The 21,045-nt window shown below is 34.8% G+C and overlaps 1 protein-coding gene across 1 annotated transcript in view; it reads left to right on the top strand.

Moving 5' to 3' along the window:
• The window catches only part of LOC149080855 (cubilin-like), a 159,574-nt gene that overhangs the window by 78,645 nt on the left and 59,884 nt on the right, over positions 1-21,045 (top strand). Inside the window, exons 33-43 of the mRNA XM_089237523.1 lie at positions 2,012-2,193; positions 4,325-4,484; positions 5,853-5,966; positions 6,076-6,306; positions 6,463-6,595; positions 8,886-9,085; positions 9,376-9,569; positions 13,223-13,415; positions 16,620-16,832; positions 16,958-17,113; positions 20,444-20,643. Coding sequence (XP_089093649.1) covers positions 2,012-2,193; positions 4,325-4,484; positions 5,853-5,966; positions 6,076-6,306; positions 6,463-6,595; positions 8,886-9,085; positions 9,376-9,569; positions 13,223-13,415; positions 16,620-16,832; positions 16,958-17,113; positions 20,444-20,643 — 1,976 coding nt within the window. The remainder of the gene's footprint in view (positions 1-2,011; positions 2,194-4,324; positions 4,485-5,852; positions 5,967-6,075; positions 6,307-6,462; positions 6,596-8,885; positions 9,086-9,375; positions 9,570-13,222; positions 13,416-16,619; positions 16,833-16,957; positions 17,114-20,443; positions 20,644-21,045) is intronic.

Here is a 21,045-nt window from a genome sequence, read left to right as displayed (position 1 = left end):
ACTGGTCGGATTTAAATCTTAACAGATGAACAAACTTAATTTGGTCTTCAAGGGGGAAAAAAACAATTTTTCGCATCACAAAATTTTTTTCTGATCACACAGTTTTCTTGGTTATGCTCGGACAACACAGGTAAGGGGTTAAAAACGACATATTTGCACATACCGTATATTGCAGAGACATTTATTGATTTTAAGAATTGTAGTCTTCCTTGGAAACTGTGTTAGACTTATGGATGGGTGATTCCAGGGAACCTAGCATTGCAACCAGAGGTCTATTGTGCTATCCTCAAAAAATTAAAAGTCCTTAGTAGAGATCTGCAGCTGAAGCAAAGATCTAACAGGAATCTTGTGACGCTCCTAGGGTTTGATCAAATTACGTTACAAGTGCTCAATCTATGCTCAGAGTTCATTTCACATTCATGAAGAAAATTAGTAGTTTTTCTTATATAATCAATCTTTACAGGTTTAGTCACTACTAACTCCTACAACATTAAGGTACCTTTCAACAGCCGTATTCACCAACAGAGTTTAACAGCAGTCTAGGGTTAAAGGATTAGAGATCAACATGGAGTAGTTAAAATCCGGAATTTAACCAATCCATTTCAATCTCTAATCCTTTAACCCACGATTGTAGTTAAACTGTGTTTTTTTGTTTTTTTTCAAACCGAGCACAACTCAGGTCTATTGCCATAGGCAATTTACTACCTAGTGAGTTGTGCCGGAAGTGTAAGTGTGTGTGCCTAACAGTTTGAGTGCGTGTCTAGTGTTGTGTATGATTTTTCAGTGCTGCCATCTATATCTCAGAAGTGAGGTGAGTGATGTGTAGTGACTGAATATTTGTACTGTTTGTAGGACTGTTGCTCTCTGTGGCGAGACTTTTTAACGGGGAGATCGGCTCGCATTTGCGCCTTGAAGTTGGGAACCACAGAAAACCAACTTCAGCCGACCACCACTGTGGTGACGGTGGGGCTCGAACCCGGGTCCCCGCGATGCGAGTCCGTCACTATGACCACTCGACCACCACAGCGGCAGTTAAACTGTGTTGGTGAATACGGATGCAAGACTATTACAATGACCAATAAGTATCCTGGCAGCTCTATGAATATGATTTTTGCTGAGCTTCATCTGCTCCTTCTGCCTAAACTAAGGCAGTCACAATTTATCTCTTTTGCGTGTCGCTGACCATCAAAGTTAAGCGAATCTTGGTTCTGATTTTTCCTGAATGTGTTGAAAACAATATCTCTAATGAATTACCTTTGAAATGCATAAAGCTGGTTCAGGACCAATGAATAGAGTCCTAGAACCCCTTCTAGCCAGCTTGATAAGCCAATTCATTACCTGAGATACATGAATTTAGCAGGTACCCAGCAAAGATTGACTATGTTGTTGTTGGTGGATAGATTATGGAAAATGTGTTAATTTTAATTATTTTAAATTTATCCAGACGATATTGTTACATTACATCCTCTTTTTTCAAACCCGTGCTAAAACTAACCATTAAAAATTTTTTTTAATTGATTAGTGTTTAAGTCAAAATGTCCTTTTCAAGGTCTTTCCAGGAATTTTTAAATGTCCATGGTAAGCTATTTCACCACCCCTCATTGGAGCCACTATCGAATAATAATTTCAGAAACAAGGAAAAAAAATTCAATTTATATAAATAATTATTAATTAATTGATTAAATAATTTGTTTATAATTTTATCTAATTAGTTAAATAAATTTCTTTTCTTAAATTAGTATCGATCCCAAAAATATTTTAATATATCATTTCCAGAAAAAAACGGCCTTATAAAGGGTTAAATTTTTTTTTAAAAATTAATATGGGTCGACATCTTTACTAGGAACATTTGAATTATGTACACTGATGCATACCTCAAGTCCTAACTAGAAAAAAAAATTCATTAAAGCCGTTGAAAATTAAAATACACATATAATGCATGCCTCTGGAGCAAAGAGGATAAGATTTTTCCTCTTAAAAAAGTTTTCTTTACTGGCAATGCTTTTTCCAGGTTGTGGTGGATATCTTACAACCAAAGACGCAGTCATCTTGTCCCCAAATTACCCGTCTACGTATAATGCAAATGACGAATGTGACTGGTTGATTGAAGTTGATCGTACACATTTAGTCTCATTTCAGTTCTATGAGTTTTCGTTACCTGATAGTATCAACTGTTCAAAAGGATATGTTGCTGTAAGTTAAAAAGATTTTTTCTGTTTTTTTTGTTTAACCTAATGAAACGTTTGCTAAGCATCTCTCAGTATGATAAAAAATCAGTGCTTCTTGATTCTTTGTTTGTATGTGGTCTATTTGAACTATATACAGTGATCTCTAACTTATACACCCATCTCATTTATGAATTTTTCTCTCAGTTATAAGACCATTTTCGCAGCGCTGGAATTGAAAAATAAAAGTCACTTGTCCCACTGACCAGCAAATATGAGAACCTACTGGTCCGCAGATATTATGAGTGGTCTGTGAAACAAAAAGTCTCTTCTGAATAATAATAATTTATTTTTCTAAATATATTGTCATTTAGAAGAGTAATATACCACCAAGAGGTGCAAAAACGCATAAAAAAACAATTGGAACTGTAGTCAAACCTTATGAAGCCAACACTGTTGATTCTATGGCTTTATCGATAAGCAAGCTTGGAGGTTTTGAAGGGGCATTTCTTTTTAAATTACATTTTCAGAAAAAATTTTGCCAATATTCAAACAGCAACATTGATTATGAAATAATTAAAACAAAATAAGACATTTTCAAGCATCAAACTGACTGATGACTTTGCTACCGGTCCTGTGGACCACCATAATTTTTTTTCTCTGTGGTCCGATTGTTTGATCACTGGTCTTGGACCAGTGGACCACCAATGATTTTAAATGCTGATTTTCTGCACTCCCCGGTCAAAAATATACTTCTAAACCACATACCCATGCACCTCGTCCATATTCCTCTGCGGAACTTCTAAAGAAGTTGTACATGTTGGAATGTCCATGTCCACGTTGTGAACCTAATGTGAAGCTTGTTTCAGTGTAATTCTTGTTATAGTGCTGCCATCTGCCTCCTATTTTTTGAACTATGAGTGAAGTGTAATGATTGAAGATTTTACTGTTGCAGGCCTGTTGCTTTCTGTAGCTAAACTTTTTGATGGGGAGATGGGCTTGCATTTGCACCTCAAGGAATCACAGGGTTAAAAATTCACTTATACCCCCCACATATACATCCTTTTATTATTCTTGTCCCCCCCCCCCCCGTCTTTACCAGCTGCCCCCTCCAATCTACGAACGAGACTCTTTTTCATTTATTTATTTCTATGTTGTCATATTAGGTGGGGAATAAAGTTCTTTGCCGGAAAGGATAGGTAGCGCCAGACGAGCTGCAGCAGTCATGTATACAGCCTATAATTTGCATGATCACAATCGTTTCGAAAACTTTAAAGTGTTTTCTAGTAGTATGCAAAATTTTCTTCATTGTTTGCGATTTGTAGGTGTAATATGGGACATGTAAAATGTCTGTTAAAAAATTTAAAAATCATATTTGATTCCACTGAAAATCCAAACTTAGTGTTTTCAGGGCTGCAACTGCATTAAATTCTATCTTAGGAGAGTCTACTGTAAGTGCCAGAACAGTAGGATACTGTTTCTACTATGGATATTCCCCTGAACAATCCAGCTGGAAATTGCCCGGTGCAAGGGCAAAAAAGGTCGCCAGATGCACACTGACACACAAGAAGGTAATATTTTCTCTCTGGTGTGATCAGCGTGAAATAATCTTTTATGACTTTGCTTTTATTTCTGTATTCCCCCCTTCTTTTTTCAAACAAATTTCTGGCAAGAACTTTGTTCCCTACCTAATATTATACAGAGCAAGTGTGCACAAGATTAGGCCAGCAGGCCAAATGTGACTCGCAAAGATATTCCATCTTACCTCCTGCCAAAAGTGCTCTTAAGAAGTATCAATTCGTGGAACATGATAAAGTTGACGCTTTTTATGCGGACCCCATTACAACAACCAATAGAAAAAGTCGCAAATGCGTTCATATAAGAAACATCATTTATTGTTACCTTTCAGTATAACAACCACCCAATGTAATGTCCATTTTCGAAGGAACGATAGGGGTCGTTATAACTAGTGTCGATTGTATAGATACACCTGGTTTGTGGTTTGCAAGCTGTGATCATCTCACATATCTGGCCCACAGACTGAAAATGTAGATGTAATAGATGTACCTTTGATACAGAGTATTATGCTCATAAGCTTGATACGGCAACTTTTTTTTTACATCTTACTCAGTGTTTCTTTATTAATCTTTTGATTCTAGCTGTATGATGGACGATCAAGTAGGGATCTCATTTTGACAAAATTGTGTGGGGAGATGCCAATTAATCCTGTTATCAATGCTACAAGCAACATGATGCTTATTCGTTTGAAAGCAGATGGTACAAATGTTGGAAAAGGCTTCAAAGGTCAATATAAATCAGGTAAGAAACATAAAATATACTGTCACAGCTGTCAAGTCTCCGAAATTTCTACTCCATCTCCTGGACTCACGAAAAATTCTTAATCTCCTAAATTTCGAATGGGGTTGTAAAATATCCCTACTTTTGGTGGGGAGGGGTAATTTTCAAATAATTTACTTATATACAGGACCTTTATAATCAAAGATCCACTTTGAAATGACGATGAAAGGAAAACTACTGGACAAAATGCTATCAAACTTGATAATAATTTACAGGAGGTCATGGGATTCAATTTACTGCAAAAAAAGTTTAAAAAACTCACCATCGGTGGGGAATAGAGCCACATGCAATATTGTTAAATGAAATAAGAAATGAAGACATCAGTTTAAAATATTTTTAATCATTTCTAAAATGTGTTACAAAGCATGTTTAATGTAGCGTCCACCAGTTTCTGAAAGCAAGTTAAATCACATTACTGCGTTCTCAACAGTAGCTCTTAGCATATCAGGAGGAATGTTACGGACATGTCATGTATCAAATTTTTCAATTTCGCCAAATTTTCCGGACCTCAACCCCTGTGACTTCTGACTATGGGGTTACCTCAAAGCCACTGTTTATGGAGATAACATAAACAATTTGGCAAAATTGCAAAATGTGATGCACCAACATGTCCATAACATTCTTTCTAATATGCTAAGAGTTACTGTTCAGAACCCAGTAATGGGATTTAACTTGCTTTCAGAAAATGGTGGACGCCACAGGGTTTGTAATACATTTTAGAATGATTAAAAATATTTTAAGCCAATGTTTAAATTGTGTTTGTTTTTGTCTTATTTTGTTTAACAATATTGAATACAGCACCATTCCCCGCTGGTGGTGAGTTTTTGAACTTTTTTTTTTTCCAGAAAATTGAATCCCATGACTTGTAAAGTATTACCAAGTTTGATAGTATTTTGTCCAGTAGTTTTCCTTTCATGCCACTGTGGTGGTCGAGTGGTCATAGTGACGGACTCACGTCGCGAAGTCCCAGTTTCACAGGTGAGTGAATGACCATACGAGTGATCAAGTTTGTGGGATAGTGACTGTATGAGTGATCATTGTGATCAAGTTGGTGACCCAACTCACTTGGTCTCTCATACGGTCACCCAACCACTCATTCATTCATGCATATGGTCATATACTCTCACTCACTCATATGGTCATTCACTCATGTGGTCACTCACCCACTCAGTCTTACTGTCATTCGCTCATGTGGTCACTCAGCTACTACTCACTTGGTATGAAAGAAACTAAGTTGGTATAATACCCACTAGGTATCACTCACTATTTCGAATGACATAAGTTTAACATTTATCCTAAGTTATCCTAATATTTTTCACGTTACTTTAGGCTGTGGTAGGAGATTGATTGCAGATAACGGAGGTGACATAAGATCTCCAGACTATCCCCATGCATCATACAATACTCCGAACTGTACCTGGATAATTGCTGCTTCTGATCCTGGTATCCATTATTTTATTGCCCAATTATTATTTTTTTATTGATCAAAGGTGTTCAAGCAATATATAAATTTCTAAGATTTCATATTTTCAGTTTTTGCAATTTATTTCAGGCGAAAAAGTCACATTAACTTTCACTCACTTGAGAGGTGAAGAGGGTGAATGCACATCAGGTCGTCCAGCTGGCATCGAAGTCAGAGATGGCGATAGAAATGATTCTCCACTCATTGGTCGTTACTGCAGCACCAAAGTTCCGCCATCTATAATTTCACAAGGAAACTCTCTGTATATACGTGCACAGATGCGAGCCATATTTAGGGCAGTGTATGGCATTACATCATCTTGTGAGTCATTGAAATATGTTGTTGTTGAGGTAGCATTTTGGAAGATAGCATAATTTGATTATATTGAATCTAACTGGTGTTTTAAAATTAAAATTGTGTGAATTTGATTTAATGCGAGAAATAACTATAGACAAAACCACTAATTTTTTTTTACAGTTTGTGGAGGTGATTACAAAATCTCAGAAGGATCATTTGCAAGTCCAGATTTTCCTAATGATTATCCTATGGATACTGAATGTGTATGGACCGTTCAGGCATCAGCTGGTAGTTTAGTTCAACTTTCTTTTCAGTAAGATTTGTTGATTTTATTTCTTTCATTTTTGCATCATGAATGTTTTGAGTCTGTGCCATAATCCTGATAGCCCCAATCCTGTCAGCTAAACTCCAGACAATTCCAAAATCTCAACATTTCAAAATAAACTTCATAAAACAATAAAGACTTCAAAAACGTATCAACCAGATGTGGTGGCGTAAAATAAATGAATTATATTATTTTGATCGGGCAGTGGCATCAGATCCAGGGTTCAGTGGGCGCTTTAGCACCCACGATAATTTGTAGCACAGGACTGAGCACCCCCTAGAACTGATTCAGCAACCAAAATTTCTTACACAAAGCTCAAGATGAGCACATACAGATTCAAAACACTTCCAACGCCCCCGTTATCCAGTAAATTTCATAAATTATATTTTCAACAGATAAGCTACACTTTGGTTTTATGTTGTAACCTTCATTCTCACTCTTAAAATCCACAGGATGTTGGAGCGGTGTATGGAATAATAAATTACTGTTAAATAAATTCTGAAAGTTTTATTTTCAACAGATAATACAACAGTTTTTTGCTTTTGTGGACATCTTCATTTCTGCTGGCTTATCTGTTGGAAATTCAATTTGCAGAAACTTATTTGATTTATTTAAATCATTTCTTCATACTGCAACCCAATTATCCTGTGGTTTTTAGGAGCGAGATATGCATATTTCAACTTAAAGCAAAAAAATGTCACTCATCTGTTGAAATTGAATTTTTCGGAATTTATTTTATCGTAATACAGTGGTACCTCAGCTTACAAATTTTTCTGCTAACAATGATTCGTTTCAAAGTTTTCTACTTTAGCTAACAGAAACAGATTTGGCTAAGAAATATGTTAGTTAATACGAATGCACACACTAACTAACGTTACTCAACTGCATTGTAAGCTAAATTTTCATGCCGTTACCAACAGAATAGCTAATTGTTGCGCAAGCCCAATTAATTTTTTTCTTCCTCAAAATCACTTTCCAGATAGACCTAAATTGCTCTCTTAGAAAGCTTTTGAATTATTTTATGCAAAATAAATGAACACGCTAAGACAATACTTATTTTTCCAAAAAAAGCCCAGAATATCAAATGTTTGCGAGACAAACAGTAATAAGCATATAACTGAACGATTCAGACATTCTATGTGCTTATCTTTCCCATCTGTATGTGTAAGATATAGAAATGAACTGACCCAGGGCCATTGTGGAAGAAACAAATGTCATCATGACGGCCAGGCTGACTCTGCCACATAATACACCATCACACATGCATCTCTTTATTTTACCCACAAATGGGATGGGATCCAGAAATTTCATCTCTGACTTTTCACCTGCCCTAACCTTATGAGTGACCAAGTGGGTGAGTGACTGTATAAGTGACCAAGTGAATGGGTGAGCGACTGTATGAGTGATCAAGTGAGTGACTGTATGAGTGACCAAGTGAGTGAATGGGTGAGTGACTGTATGAGTGACCAAGTGAGTGAATGGGTGAGTGACTGTATGAGTGACCAAGTGAGTGAATGATTGACTGTATGAGGGAGTGACCATGTAAGTGAGTGATCAAGTCAATGATCTTATGAGTTAACCAATAATATAATATTAAATATAAGTTTCAGTGACTGTATGGTTGAGTGAATGACCTCTTATAGATAAGATCTTTATACAGGACCATATAGTATATAGTCCCTTATGGCCACACGCACATCTTGCCTGCAAATTTTTTTCCCTACAAGAAAGTGTGGCAAGAGAACAAAAGAACCGGTAAAAAAACAACAGATGACTGGATGGGCTGGATTAGAGTCTACTGTATCTTTTATTGCATGGTCAGCACAAGTGGCGCTATCTGCTGCAATATAAAGATAGCGAATTGAATGCTTTGGCAACAAAGTTTTAACAATGAAGAGGCACTTTTTATACAAAAGTGATTTTCAGAAAATAAAAAATTGACACACACTTATTGGCTTCTGAACCTTCCATATAGCATTCTTTGAAGCAGAGGCATACACAAGGGGGTAGAGGGCATGGAATGCCTGTTCCCTCCTTCAAGATGATAAAAAGTAAAAATATTCATCAATATTTTTATAAAAAAGTAAAATATCGAAAAATAACAACTTTGGCACCTAAATAAAGCCCTGAAGATTTGTGGGTCCTGGGCACTTGTCCTGATTGCCCATGGAGAAACTGGCCCTGGGTTTTGGCTGTCTGGATTATTATCCCAGATCTTTTACATGAGATCAAATTGCAATCTCTATCCAAAGCTTACTCATTCCGCATTATTCAACAGAGAATTCCATATGGAAGACAGTGATTTCTGCAACATGGACTATGTGGAGATACATGAGAACGATGGAGGAGGTCAACTCATCGGACGATATTGTGGTGACAAAATACCTTCTAATATCACCAGTTCCAATAAGCTATGGATAAAGTTTAGATCTGATCCATTGGGGACAGCCAAAGGATTTTTAGCCTACTTCAACTTTGGTAATTTTTTATCGACTTGATTTCGAAAACTCAAAATATGAATAATGGAAATAATAAATGTAAAATATCAAAATACAGTAGAACATGACGGACTCCTCAATAGTGGATGTCTCCCGCTAACAGACACTTTTTGAAATTGTCAACAGGTTTCAATGTATTTTATCACCCATTAATGAACACTCCCCCGACAGCATAAGCAGACGAAATGTTCTGTCCCAAAGGTGTCTGTTACCAAGAGGTTCCGCTCTGTATATATTTCTCTGTAATTATGAATTTTTAATCCTTTTCAGTACATGGAACTCAACTCACTGGAACGGAGGGTATTATTGAATCACCAGCCTATCCCCATATTTATCACTTAAGTGGTGCTCCTTTTCAATGGACTGTTACAGTACCGTATCCTTTCGTAATCAGCATTCAGTTCTTGGAGATGGAAATACGAATGGGTGGACATCATTTGATGTCATGCTATTTTTCTCTTATGGTGAGCATTGAAAATATTTTTTTATTTGCATCACCACTGAGTGAAAATGAAATTATGAATGTTTTCCAACAAATGAATAGCAATTGAACTCGCTTGAATTAAACATGGTCATTACGAAAGTATGTTCTGATAGAACTGCTCTAAGTGTTGAGAGCTATTGGAGCCAGGTCTAGACGAGTTAAGAATGGAAATGGGGAGACAGCCCTTTGGGGGAGTTGGAAAATTTTAGGAGAAGCAAAAAACACAATTGTGAAATTATTGGATTTTACAGTAGGAGGAAATTGCAAAATCATGTTTACCCCTGCCCAGACAAATATCCTCCAACAAACGATTCAGGGTTGGTTGGCTTTTGACATCTGACAGTTTAAACTGTCATGTTAGAACCCCTCCATCAAAAATCTCAAATATTGCATTTTAATGTAGAATATTCTTTAGAAAATGAATACTTTAATTCCATATAATGTCTAAAATGAGATTATGCCTATGACAAATTAATTGAAAAAAATCAATTTATATATTATTATAATAATAGATTAATACGATATTCATATGATTTTCCACTCTATTATCTTAAACAATGTATATAATTATCATTACATTTATATCTAGGGGGGTATCCACCTATTTTTCTAACAAATAAGTGGCTGAAAATTTGTTTTGTGCTATGAATACATTACACTGAATTGTTGTTATTGCTAAATGATCTACATAGAAAACTCTCTAGATATACTTGAAACGATGTAGGGTATAGCAGTAGCATATATCTTTCAACCGAACATAACATTGAAGAACTGACTAATGCAAATGGCATGTGCAAATTGATATGACTCTGACTTGAACAACAGAAAAAACTTTCAGATGCTACTCCCCCCCCCCCCCCCCCACCTTCTTAGTGCAACATTAACAATGTGTCTGATCCTATGATTTAGTGGAATGGAATTGTTTTCAATTAATGTTGTATCTCAATTTGCAAAACTAGTGATGCTTTGGTTAACGAGTCTCCTCCTTCAATAAAAGGAGTATTTTCAAACTTTATATTTGTACTAAGAAATTTCATGAATAAAGGAATAAACTTAGTTATTAGGAAACTATGCTGTAACTTGGTTTTGCTACAGAATAGAGTCTTGTGCAGACTTTGAGTATGAAAATTATTATTTTGCACTTAAATAATTGTAACAAATTATTTTTAACTCTAAAACGTTGTATTCTGCATAAAGAATGTGTATTAGAATACATTGATTGTAAGTTGGTTTTGATGGTTAAACCAGTTTTTCATGGTTAAAACCTTTTTTTGGATGCTTTTCATGTCAAAAACTCAACCCTGACGATGGTCCTGATTAAAGTATCATGTCTTTATTTTTGTTCTTCATTTAGTAAAGTTAGAAAAAAAAAATTATATTTTGCTAATGCAGTGACAATTGAGCTATTCGAAATTACTCAATCTATTGCTGAGCCAATGTCGAATTGTGGGTTAATACTTTCCATATGGGGCACTTTAGCGCAGGTTAATAAGATACTTTCCTAAAGTACCAAAGGATGTTTAGAGGTGTCGTCAGTTTAGTACCCGGTTTGTCCTTGCCAAGAAACTTTCCTGACACCGGGTACAACAGAAACAACAACATGACCACAGAAAAAGATTCCTCCTACTGCAGAGAGTCCCACACTGAGGGGGTTAGTGCACCTACCTCTTAGTGAGTATAAAAAGACTGCCTTTCGAATCTGCAATAAATTGTAGGACCTGATCTAATTAGCTGTCATGTACAGAAAATGATCAAATGATCAAATTTTTCTTATGAGTCTATTCTGTAATTTCATGCTTTTTCAGTCCTAAGTAATAGCTGCTGTGTGGATGTTTGGGCATTGTGTTGGACCCTCATCATAAAAATCCAAGTTTGAACCCCATTGGCAGCACAGGGATGATGTCGACTGAGGTTGGTTTTTCTAACTTCAGGGGTGCGAATGCTAGCCAATCTATTCGAAAGAAGTCTTCCTCAGAGATCAGGCAGACATCTAAAACTGTACTTACAAGATATGAAAATTCATGCACTTGGCATTACACTTCAAAATATAACCATCAGAGTTTTATTTTCTTTGTGAAGCAATTATTTAATGTCAACATTTTTTAATCAGAAGAATTTTGTACTAGAAATAGAAAATGTTATATGATTATTAGAAAATTAGTTTTTAGTAGACTATACTTACTGTAAATATTCAGTACTTAAGGAGTGCTATTCCTATGTGTTAAAATGTTTTGGACTGGGAATAGCTATTCAGTTGCATGAATTTTACCCACTAATATAGTACCAACTTATCCAGTTTTTTCCTTTTGGTAATCAGATGAGACCGGAAAAAAAAATAAACATGTTCCCTGCATTAATCAGTATGCCGAAAAAATAAGAGGACCTCAGCTTTTTGACTGCTAGAGAGAATGCTTTTCACTCCCGGCATGATGGAAAAATATTACATGACACATTCAGAAGGCTTATATTAATCATAAATGCTGAACAAATATGTAAATCAAACAAAACTATAGTTTTCAATGTAGCAAATGTATTTTGCCCAGAAATTTGATAATAAGGAAAATTGAATGATTACTTATTGCTCTCATTTAATTATCATCAATCCAATTGCAAAATACAGATATTTCTGAAGTTTTATTTTGCATGTTCATAGATTGAAGAAATATACTGTCACTTTTGCATTAAATTGTTTTTGCCCACGCAATTCATTAATTTTTTTTTTGTTCTACTAACTACAACTTTAAATACAAGGTTAGAGATGCACAGGAGGGACACACCGCAGCTGACCATAAATTAGAAAAAAAATGTGATGTTTCAGTGAAAAAATTAAAAAATCGAACGAAAATACCTCTATATGCTATTTTAACCAATTTCTGTTTATTTAAATCTTTTTTGAAGGGTGGTAACTCAAATTTTTGGGAAGAAATTTTTTGTGCCCCCCTCCAAAGGTTGATTCTGCATACCCCCCCTCCCCCTGCTCCGGAAATACAAAAATTCTTCATAATCTACTTATATCTCCATTTAACTCATCTAATCTACACTAATAAATATGCTTAGTATCCGACATTCTTGATAGATCAAGATTTGTGATATCAAAACAATTACAAAGCATAATAACTATCTGAACATAGCTCATAAAACAGAATGGATTCAAAAATGTAGAGAACAGATAAGGTTCAAATGAGGCAATTCAACCAATTCTTATACTGCAGATATTTAAGAATTATCTGGCATTTGCAACTGAAATTTCCTAGCATGCCAGAAAATACTGGTATTCCCGGCATGCTTAGTCTCCCATGCTGTTTTCGGGCATGCCAGTTAATGTGGGGGAATACAGTATCTTGCAAATTGGTTTATCCTTTCATCCAGTGATCTCCATGCTGACGCCAAATTGAATGAAAAACAGAATATTCCATTGTTGTACAACCTTGTAATTTCTGCAGATAGCTTAATTGTGTAATAGGGTTGAAATAAATTCCATCCATCATGAATTCATCAAGTTGTTCACTTAGAAAATTATGTTCATGTGAGAATTTCAAGCATGAACCTCATCATGAGTATTGGTTTATTATTTTTTATATACATATATGAAAAACTCTTCTGAAAGTTACTGCTTATACTGATATGTTGCAGGTTTATGATGGAGCTGATGACACTGCTCCACTACTTGGCGAATTTTGTGGCTACCAGACACCACAACCTATTATTTCTCACAGCAACCAAGTCTTTATCACGTTTGGCTCACAAAGGGTAGCAGAGGGCAAATGGAAAATCAGATGGCTCGCTGTGAATGGCACAACTGCTGAACCAACACCTGAAGAATCAGGTATATATATGCAAAAATGATATCAATAATTGATTTTAGGTGAAGTGTAAGCATAATACATTATGGTACATGTAACACATATGAATATTTATTATCAGTAGTCTGGATTATATGCACTAAAAAAGTGGCAAAATATGCTCTAAAAATATGCAAATATACACTTAAAAATATGCAAATATACACTTAAAAATATGCAAATATGCACTTAAAAATGCAAAATGTGCACTTAAAATGCCAAAATATGCATTAAACACCCCAGAATATGCACTAGAAATCTTGAAAAAGTCAAAAATTCCAAAATATGTACAAAAAATGAGAAAATATGCATTAAAAAAATCACCATGCAAAAAAAAAGATGAGTTTTTAAAATGCATCTTTTCTATTTCTTAGTGCATATATATTCATTTTAAAAAAAATATTCCCTCACATATATATACCGCATATGCAAACAACTTCTACACATTTTTTATTCAGGCATTTTTTAATTTTTGGTTTGTTGTACCTGCTCAATAACGAAAATAGTAATAACAAAATAATTTCAAAACTATTTCTAAAAAAATTTTAACACTTTGACATCTCTAGAAATAGCCTTACAATAAAACAGCTAGTGTTTGTAAAATACTTTATAAATATGTATTAATTCACTAAATTTCCCCTGCTGGGAAAAAAACCGATGTTATGAAAATATTATGAACAATATTTATTTGAAAAATTATAAAAAAAATTGAGTGAGCTTAAATAAACCTTCAAAAATATGCACTTATACTGAAAATTCTTTGATTTTATGCATTTATATGCATTAATGCTAAAAAGGCAAAAATATGCAAATGAATATATGCATTAGCATATAATCTGGGCTCTAATTATCAGTGAGTTTTTCAGTCTTCATGCTTCATGTATGATCTAAAGGTGACTTATTTATATGGGGCACATTATGATGTTACTTTCTGTTTCATATTTTTTAAATAAATGTGTGAACCATATGTTGGTATCTATCCAAGACAATGCATAAAATTGCTGTACTCAAAATCACTAAATTTGTATGTTTTCTCACCTGATGGGAAAACTATGATTATAAGCTTTTCCTTTCATACAATTTTTGTTTAATCTGTATTTTTTATACATTAGGGGACTTGCAATTTGATGCAAAAATTAACCCTCGCTAAACAGAAAAGTACTTTAAGTTACTTATAAATCATCTTCCTAAAATAAATAGTGTGTACTCATGGTTTTTAAATGGTTTATCTGATTCACTCTGTTCTTTGGTTTCAGTGGAATTAATATTTATAGAATCATCTTTACCAGTTGCATGTGTGTTCGTAAGAAAAAGCATATAGCCTGTAAAGCACTTCCACTGCATAAAGATGTATCATGAAGAGAAGCCAATATTCCAATGCAATTCAACATTTAGAATATAGTGAACTTTGGGGACTTTCATCACTTTTTTTTGGAAATTAATACTTCTCAACTACAGAACAAAAGCTATTTAAAAAACATTTGCCTTTTCATTTTTATTTGACATCAACGTAAATATCATAAATTCAAAATTTTCTCTCACAGTAATTTTTTTAAGGAAGACAAGCTTTTACTTGCTGAAAATATGGTAAAATTTATGATAGATCAACAAAGTGAGCAAATGATTATTAGTTAATATAACTTGTGTATGTGAGAAACTTGATAATAATTACAATATGATGAAACGAATGTGTTTTTGGCAACAACAACAAATCATTAAAAAGCTAATATCAACAATATGAAACGTGCATATAGATTAAACATGTCATGCCTTACATGTGTAATGCACATTGTATTATTATTGCCTGAAAAGTTTTGTTCTTGTTGCACTCAAGGAAATCGCATAGTATGTATCAGTGTTTCTTAACCTTTGTTTGCCTGTGCCCCCCACCCGCCAGGTCTTCTTTATTGTGGCCTCTCTTCTGTTTTGACTGGAATCCTGTGATTCTGTAAATTTACTTTCTATTGTGTTTTTCATATTTTTAATGCCTATAATTCTTCCTTCCTTTAATCTCTTACTGTGGCTTCATTTTCCTGTGATTTTAACACATGGGCTGAGCTGAAAGCTACTGCTCTATATTTTATAGAAAGCCTGAACAAAAGTATAAAACTGGCTGTTAAGTAATGGATGTTGATATGTCAATGAATTGGTGACTATATGATCAAATGAGTCATTAATAATAAATTTACTATTCGAACAATGTTTTTGGGAGAAATAATAAAATAATTTAAATAACCTGACATGTTTCGGCACTCCTGAGTGCTATTTTCAAAGATAACTGTCAGTCTATGATGATGAAAGGGCCATTACTTTCCTCTTTTTCCAGCGCACTTAGCCATCATCCCGATGCTCTAATTTAATAGTTCGCATTTGGCTGCCCCCTTGGCAACCACCTAGTTGGTGCAAACATTCCCTGGAAAATAGAGTTAGCCAAGCGATAAAATTGTCGGGGTCGATTTCATATCATTTGCTAACTTGTCCTTAATTATGTTGATGTACACACCTTCATAGAAATCCCAAAGATATTTGAATTTTACTCTCTGTGCAACTCTGCCCTCTGATAAATTGAAAATATGATTCTTGTTCCAACAATGAGAATCAATGCTGGATCGGTCCACTCTCTGGTTTCTATGATGTTCATTGAATCTTTGTTTAATAGATCTTCGGGTTTGACCTACAAATTTTTTTTGACAGTCATGAAAGTAATATCCAAATATCTTATGGACTTTTGTAAAGGTGTGCACATCAACATCTTTAAGGAGACGTCAGTAAATGATATGAAACTGATCCAATTGCCATGACTGACAATTTTCCAGAAAATGTGTGTGCCAGCTTGGTGGTTGCCCAGTGGACAGCCAAATACAAACGATTCAATTAGGAAATTGGGATGATGGCCAAGCGCTGTCAGAATACAACGAAAGTAATGGACGTTTCATTGTTGTAGATTGACAATTTCATCTTTCGGGGAAACTTTTGAAAATGGCTCCCAGGAGTGCCGAAACGCATCAAGCTATCTAAATTCTTTTATTGTTTGGCTTAAAAACATTGTTCAAATTGAAAGTTTAATAGTGTTTTAGTCAAAGTGCAACATGTATTCCTTATTTGAGTTGGAGAGAGAGGGATTAGTGAATTTTTTGAATTCGAAACATCATTGGTATTTTGAATTTTGTAAATTGCATTCTCTTCAGGTTCTACCTGTTGGCAGAGTATCAAGCTGAATTCAAGTTCTACTTTTGAACTGGTGTCTGAAGGATACCCAGATGCATATCCTGTGAATGTGAATTGTACTTGGATTTTCACAGCTGATCAATCTGAGCATATAAAAATCACGTTCGATGACATGCAGCTTGAAGGGAATCAAGATACTCTTTGTTCATTTGATAGAGTCGAGATATACACTGGTTGGTATATTGTTCTTTCATAGATGGCGCTGTAGAACTAGTGTGTCCACTATGTGCAAAAAAATTTTTGTTTTTGGTAATTTTGTCTTCCCATGGTGAAATTGAATTTTTAATGGTATTTTCAGCTCCACTCTCTTATACTGACAACATGGAACTGAATTCTACTTTGTGTGGCCGTGTGACTAATCGGGTTATTGAAAGCCAAAACAACATTATGAAAGTTGTATTCTTTAGTGACACATCACTAGTCATGAGTGGCTTCCACGCAGTAGTGAAGACTGGTGAGTTATAATATGATTTCCTGAATTTTTATGTGGAGATTTTCAATAGATTACTTTATCTATAACCCGTCCAGACCCTGCATGCACAAATGTACGGATTGCTTTTTCTCACCGTGGATTTTTTTAAAGCTTCAGTGAGTTAAGCACTGACTTAAAGAAATTGTGTAAGTTTTGAATTAGGAATATAGTGAATATGAACTTTAGGGGCTTTCATCAGATGGCAGCACATGAAGTTGAATTTTCAGGGGGGGGGGGGGTGTTAAGATGGCTTCCAGGAGAAAGTGCCTCCATGAAAAGTTGTGTGCTTAGGTATTTATATTATCATAATTTTGTGCGATGCCAATCTAAATCTATCACTCCCAGGTTCTAACGTTGCTGAAAAGGAAGCCAAAAAAGTGAATGAATTAACAAAACTCAAACACATTGAATGACCAAGAGTCAGTCCATGAAGATGAAAGTTAAATTGCACATTATTTCATGTTGCTGCTGAAAACAAATTGGGATACAGATGCAGTATAATCCAGATTGCCAAGGGCACTGTAAGTTGCCAAGGCAAGTATAATGGTGCCAGGTTAATGTAATTTTTTTAGATTTTCCAATCCAGGTGGTGCTAGTAATGTGGGCTATTCAAATGGCATCTTCCTTTGTGTAATAGTATTTGAAATAGCGCCATTTCGTTTTCTGTTGTCTAAACGTGTCATTGTCTTGTCTCACTAGGATTATGTTTCCATCAGATTGTATTTTTCTGATATATTTATTTATTATTATTTTTTGTAACTTCTGCCCTTCCGTTATCAGTGTTGTAAAAAAATATTATTTTAGTTTACTATTATTTTTAAGAGTCTGGATCCTCAGAGAAACTTATGCCGTATTGATTCATTATTTTAAAGAGAATCCAGGTTTTATTTTTTTCATACTGAGAATATTTATTTGTACTATTATTTGTAATAATTATTGTTGGTTTCCGCTTTTGTTATGTTTTTTTCTTTGGACATCTGTAGTCAGTCATGGCCTTGGCGACTTTTCCTCTGGTGCTTGGAGTGTTTGGCGCCAAAAAGAAAAGTTGCCAAGGGATCTGGATCATACTGCAACTGTTCCCCCTTTTTGACATTCTCTTACATCTCATTAATGCTTATCCCTGTTGACATGCGTTGAACATATTATCAATCAATATCATGCAAATTTAATCATTCACAGTTATAAATTACCGTATATACTCGTGTATAAGCCGACCCCCCACACTTCAGGACCGCCAAAACAGCAATAAATTGGAAACCTGTGTATAAGCCTACTCCAAAAAATCTGCGCATTTTAGAGAAAAAAATATATTTTCATGTTTTACATGAAAAATGAATAGCTTGCGGAAATTTACAATAGAAAATGATTTAAACTTTTTAATCCATTTCTTTTAAGTCTCCAAGCTCATGGTAATCCATCAGATCATCATAGGGGGTGCAGCTTCTTCGTTTTCATCTTCATCTGGGCTGTCATTGTCACTTTCAAAGAGGATATCATCTTCACCTCCATCCATCGCATTGCTGATGCAACACTTTTTGAACGATCGGATGATAATTTCGGCGAAAACAGAATTCTACGCTTCATGTACCCATTGGCACACTAGGTCAATGTCAGGTTTCTAGAAGGCACCACTTTTTGCAGTTTCTTTATCATCGGAACTCATCCATTCGATCCACAAATTCCTAAGTCTTTGAGAGGCTTGTTGATGCGCACATCTAAAGGCTGTACAATCAACATTAGCCACCACTAGCCAATGATGTTTTCAATGTCTTTGCCTCGGCTTTGACATTATCAGTTCTGTGGGGTTTGAACATATACTATACCAATAATTCCGGTTTCTCGAACACTGCTACAAAAATGACTACTGTTTGCGGGGGTTCGATATTTTCTCATCAGAAACTGACCCGAGTATAAGCCGACCCCCCCCCCCCCCACTAGGGGAACAAATTTTTCCACAAAAAAAAAACTCGGCTTATACACGAGTATATACGGTAGCTATGTAAGATAAAGTGCACTAAAAAAAAAAAAAATTAAATTACCAAATTAGATACGATTAATATTTTTGACATTATTTCAAAGATAGTAGGACCCCAAAAAATATAAAATTAAAAAAAATAATGAAAAATTTCTCTCGAACATCAATGTCCTCTCATATGGTGTTGACTAGCACATACCGCACACATGCCTCCTTCTAGTTGATGAGAATTTGGATGCTTGAAGAAGGCACCAAATGCAACTCATTCTGGCTGCAGAGCTGTGTTGTGTGGCAATCTTTGCTTGAGAGTCCTAACAAGTCCTTGGACATGGCAATGCCAACCAAGGCAATTATTTTCTTATGAATCAATTTAATTCCAATTAATCCATTCTAGACACTCCAAAATAATGCCAAAAACACATTTTATAGAGAACTAGCTATAATATCCGGCACTGCCCAGGTTTTCTTCAATTTGTAGAAGAATTGAAAAAGTTACACAAACCATTATAAAGGCATATACATATCTGAAACACATTGTTAGGGAAGCCATGGTAACCAAAGTAAACATTCCGACGTGATTGTTGATCAATCATGATTCAAAGTGATTTTTGAAGCCCACAAACCATTGTTGCCTGACAGTTTGTTATCCATTTTGGGCATTTGCTCAACTCTGACAAAATTTTGAAGTAGCCTACTGTTCAAGTCAGGTTCCATTTGATATATATGCAAAATTTGGGAATGATAGATCTAAAATTGTAGTTTTGATAGAGAACATACTCAGGTGGGCACACTCGATTGTGTTCCTGGCCTTCTTTGTAGGACTGCTGGCTCCAGAAACTTTCTTTGATATCATGGAATTGTTTGGTTAGATGCACGGGATGATGCTCACACAATGAGAAACAACGGCACACTGAACAGGACAATGAAATTCAGCAGTAAGGTCATGTGGGCATGGCGACAAAATCTGAGAGAATCAACGAAAATGAGACATATTTCCACAATAATAACCGAAACAGACGATAACAAAGTCATCAAAAACCAAGGTATTACTGTATTCATAAATAGCACTGTTATTTTAGTTAATCTTTCTCTTTTCCCCTGCTCTGAAATTGGAATTTCAGATAAGTCGAAGTTTTTTTGTTGACTTATCAGGATTTGACTGACATTATTTTATGGTTCTTTTCTGATGTAATTATACAAGAACCTTTCTCTTTAAACTGCCATATTTTCAATGATATATATATATATATATATAATAAAATTTGTTATATAAACATATAACAAATTATAATGAGACAATTTTTATATTGATATAAAGTTTTTTTTTTCCTGCAAAGCTTGTGGTGGATATATATCAGCAGAATCTGGAAGTATCAGAAGCTCAGATATTATTCCATACTTGGCAAACGCTCATACTTCGTCATATAATTTCATCTGTAAATGGGTAATCCAAGTGAGATCAAGGAGAACTGTACAAATTTCATTTAGAGAATTCAATCTCCCATCAAGTGGCAGCTGCAGTGAAATGTATTTGCTTGTAAGTTTCTCAACAAATTAGTCCATAATTGATTCAATAACCTCGATGAACAATCCGAGTCATAACTTTTTTCTCAAAAGAAAATGTTTATTCTTTCTCAGTTTTTTCTTATCTGTGGCATTTTTTATTTGATATGTATAGTATAAAACCTTTAGTTATATAATTGAAAAACTATGGTTTCAATTCTTATTTTAATGCAGTTAAATTGGGTACTTTTTTAAACACGAATGTAGGTTTTCACCATAAGTGTCGTGATAAATTGATGATTCAGAGTTGAAACAGCCACAAAAAATAATAAAAAATTAATTCAGAACATTTTAGTTACATCAAAGATGTCTACAGAACATGCAGGTAAAACTTTATTCGATATTATAACTTTTGTCTTGTACAAGCATCATAAAA

Source organism: Pholcus phalangioides, unplaced genomic scaffold (assembly GCF_987345545.1).
Source record: "Pholcus phalangioides strain wild (caught in Gottingen) unplaced genomic scaffold, Ppha-v1.0 ptg000010l_1, whole genome shotgun sequence".
Lineage (NCBI taxonomy): Eukaryota > Metazoa > Arthropoda > Arachnida > Araneae > Pholcidae > Pholcus > Pholcus phalangioides.
The sequence above is the reverse complement of the archived record's forward strand: the minus strand, read 5'-3'. Positions and strand labels throughout refer to the sequence as shown.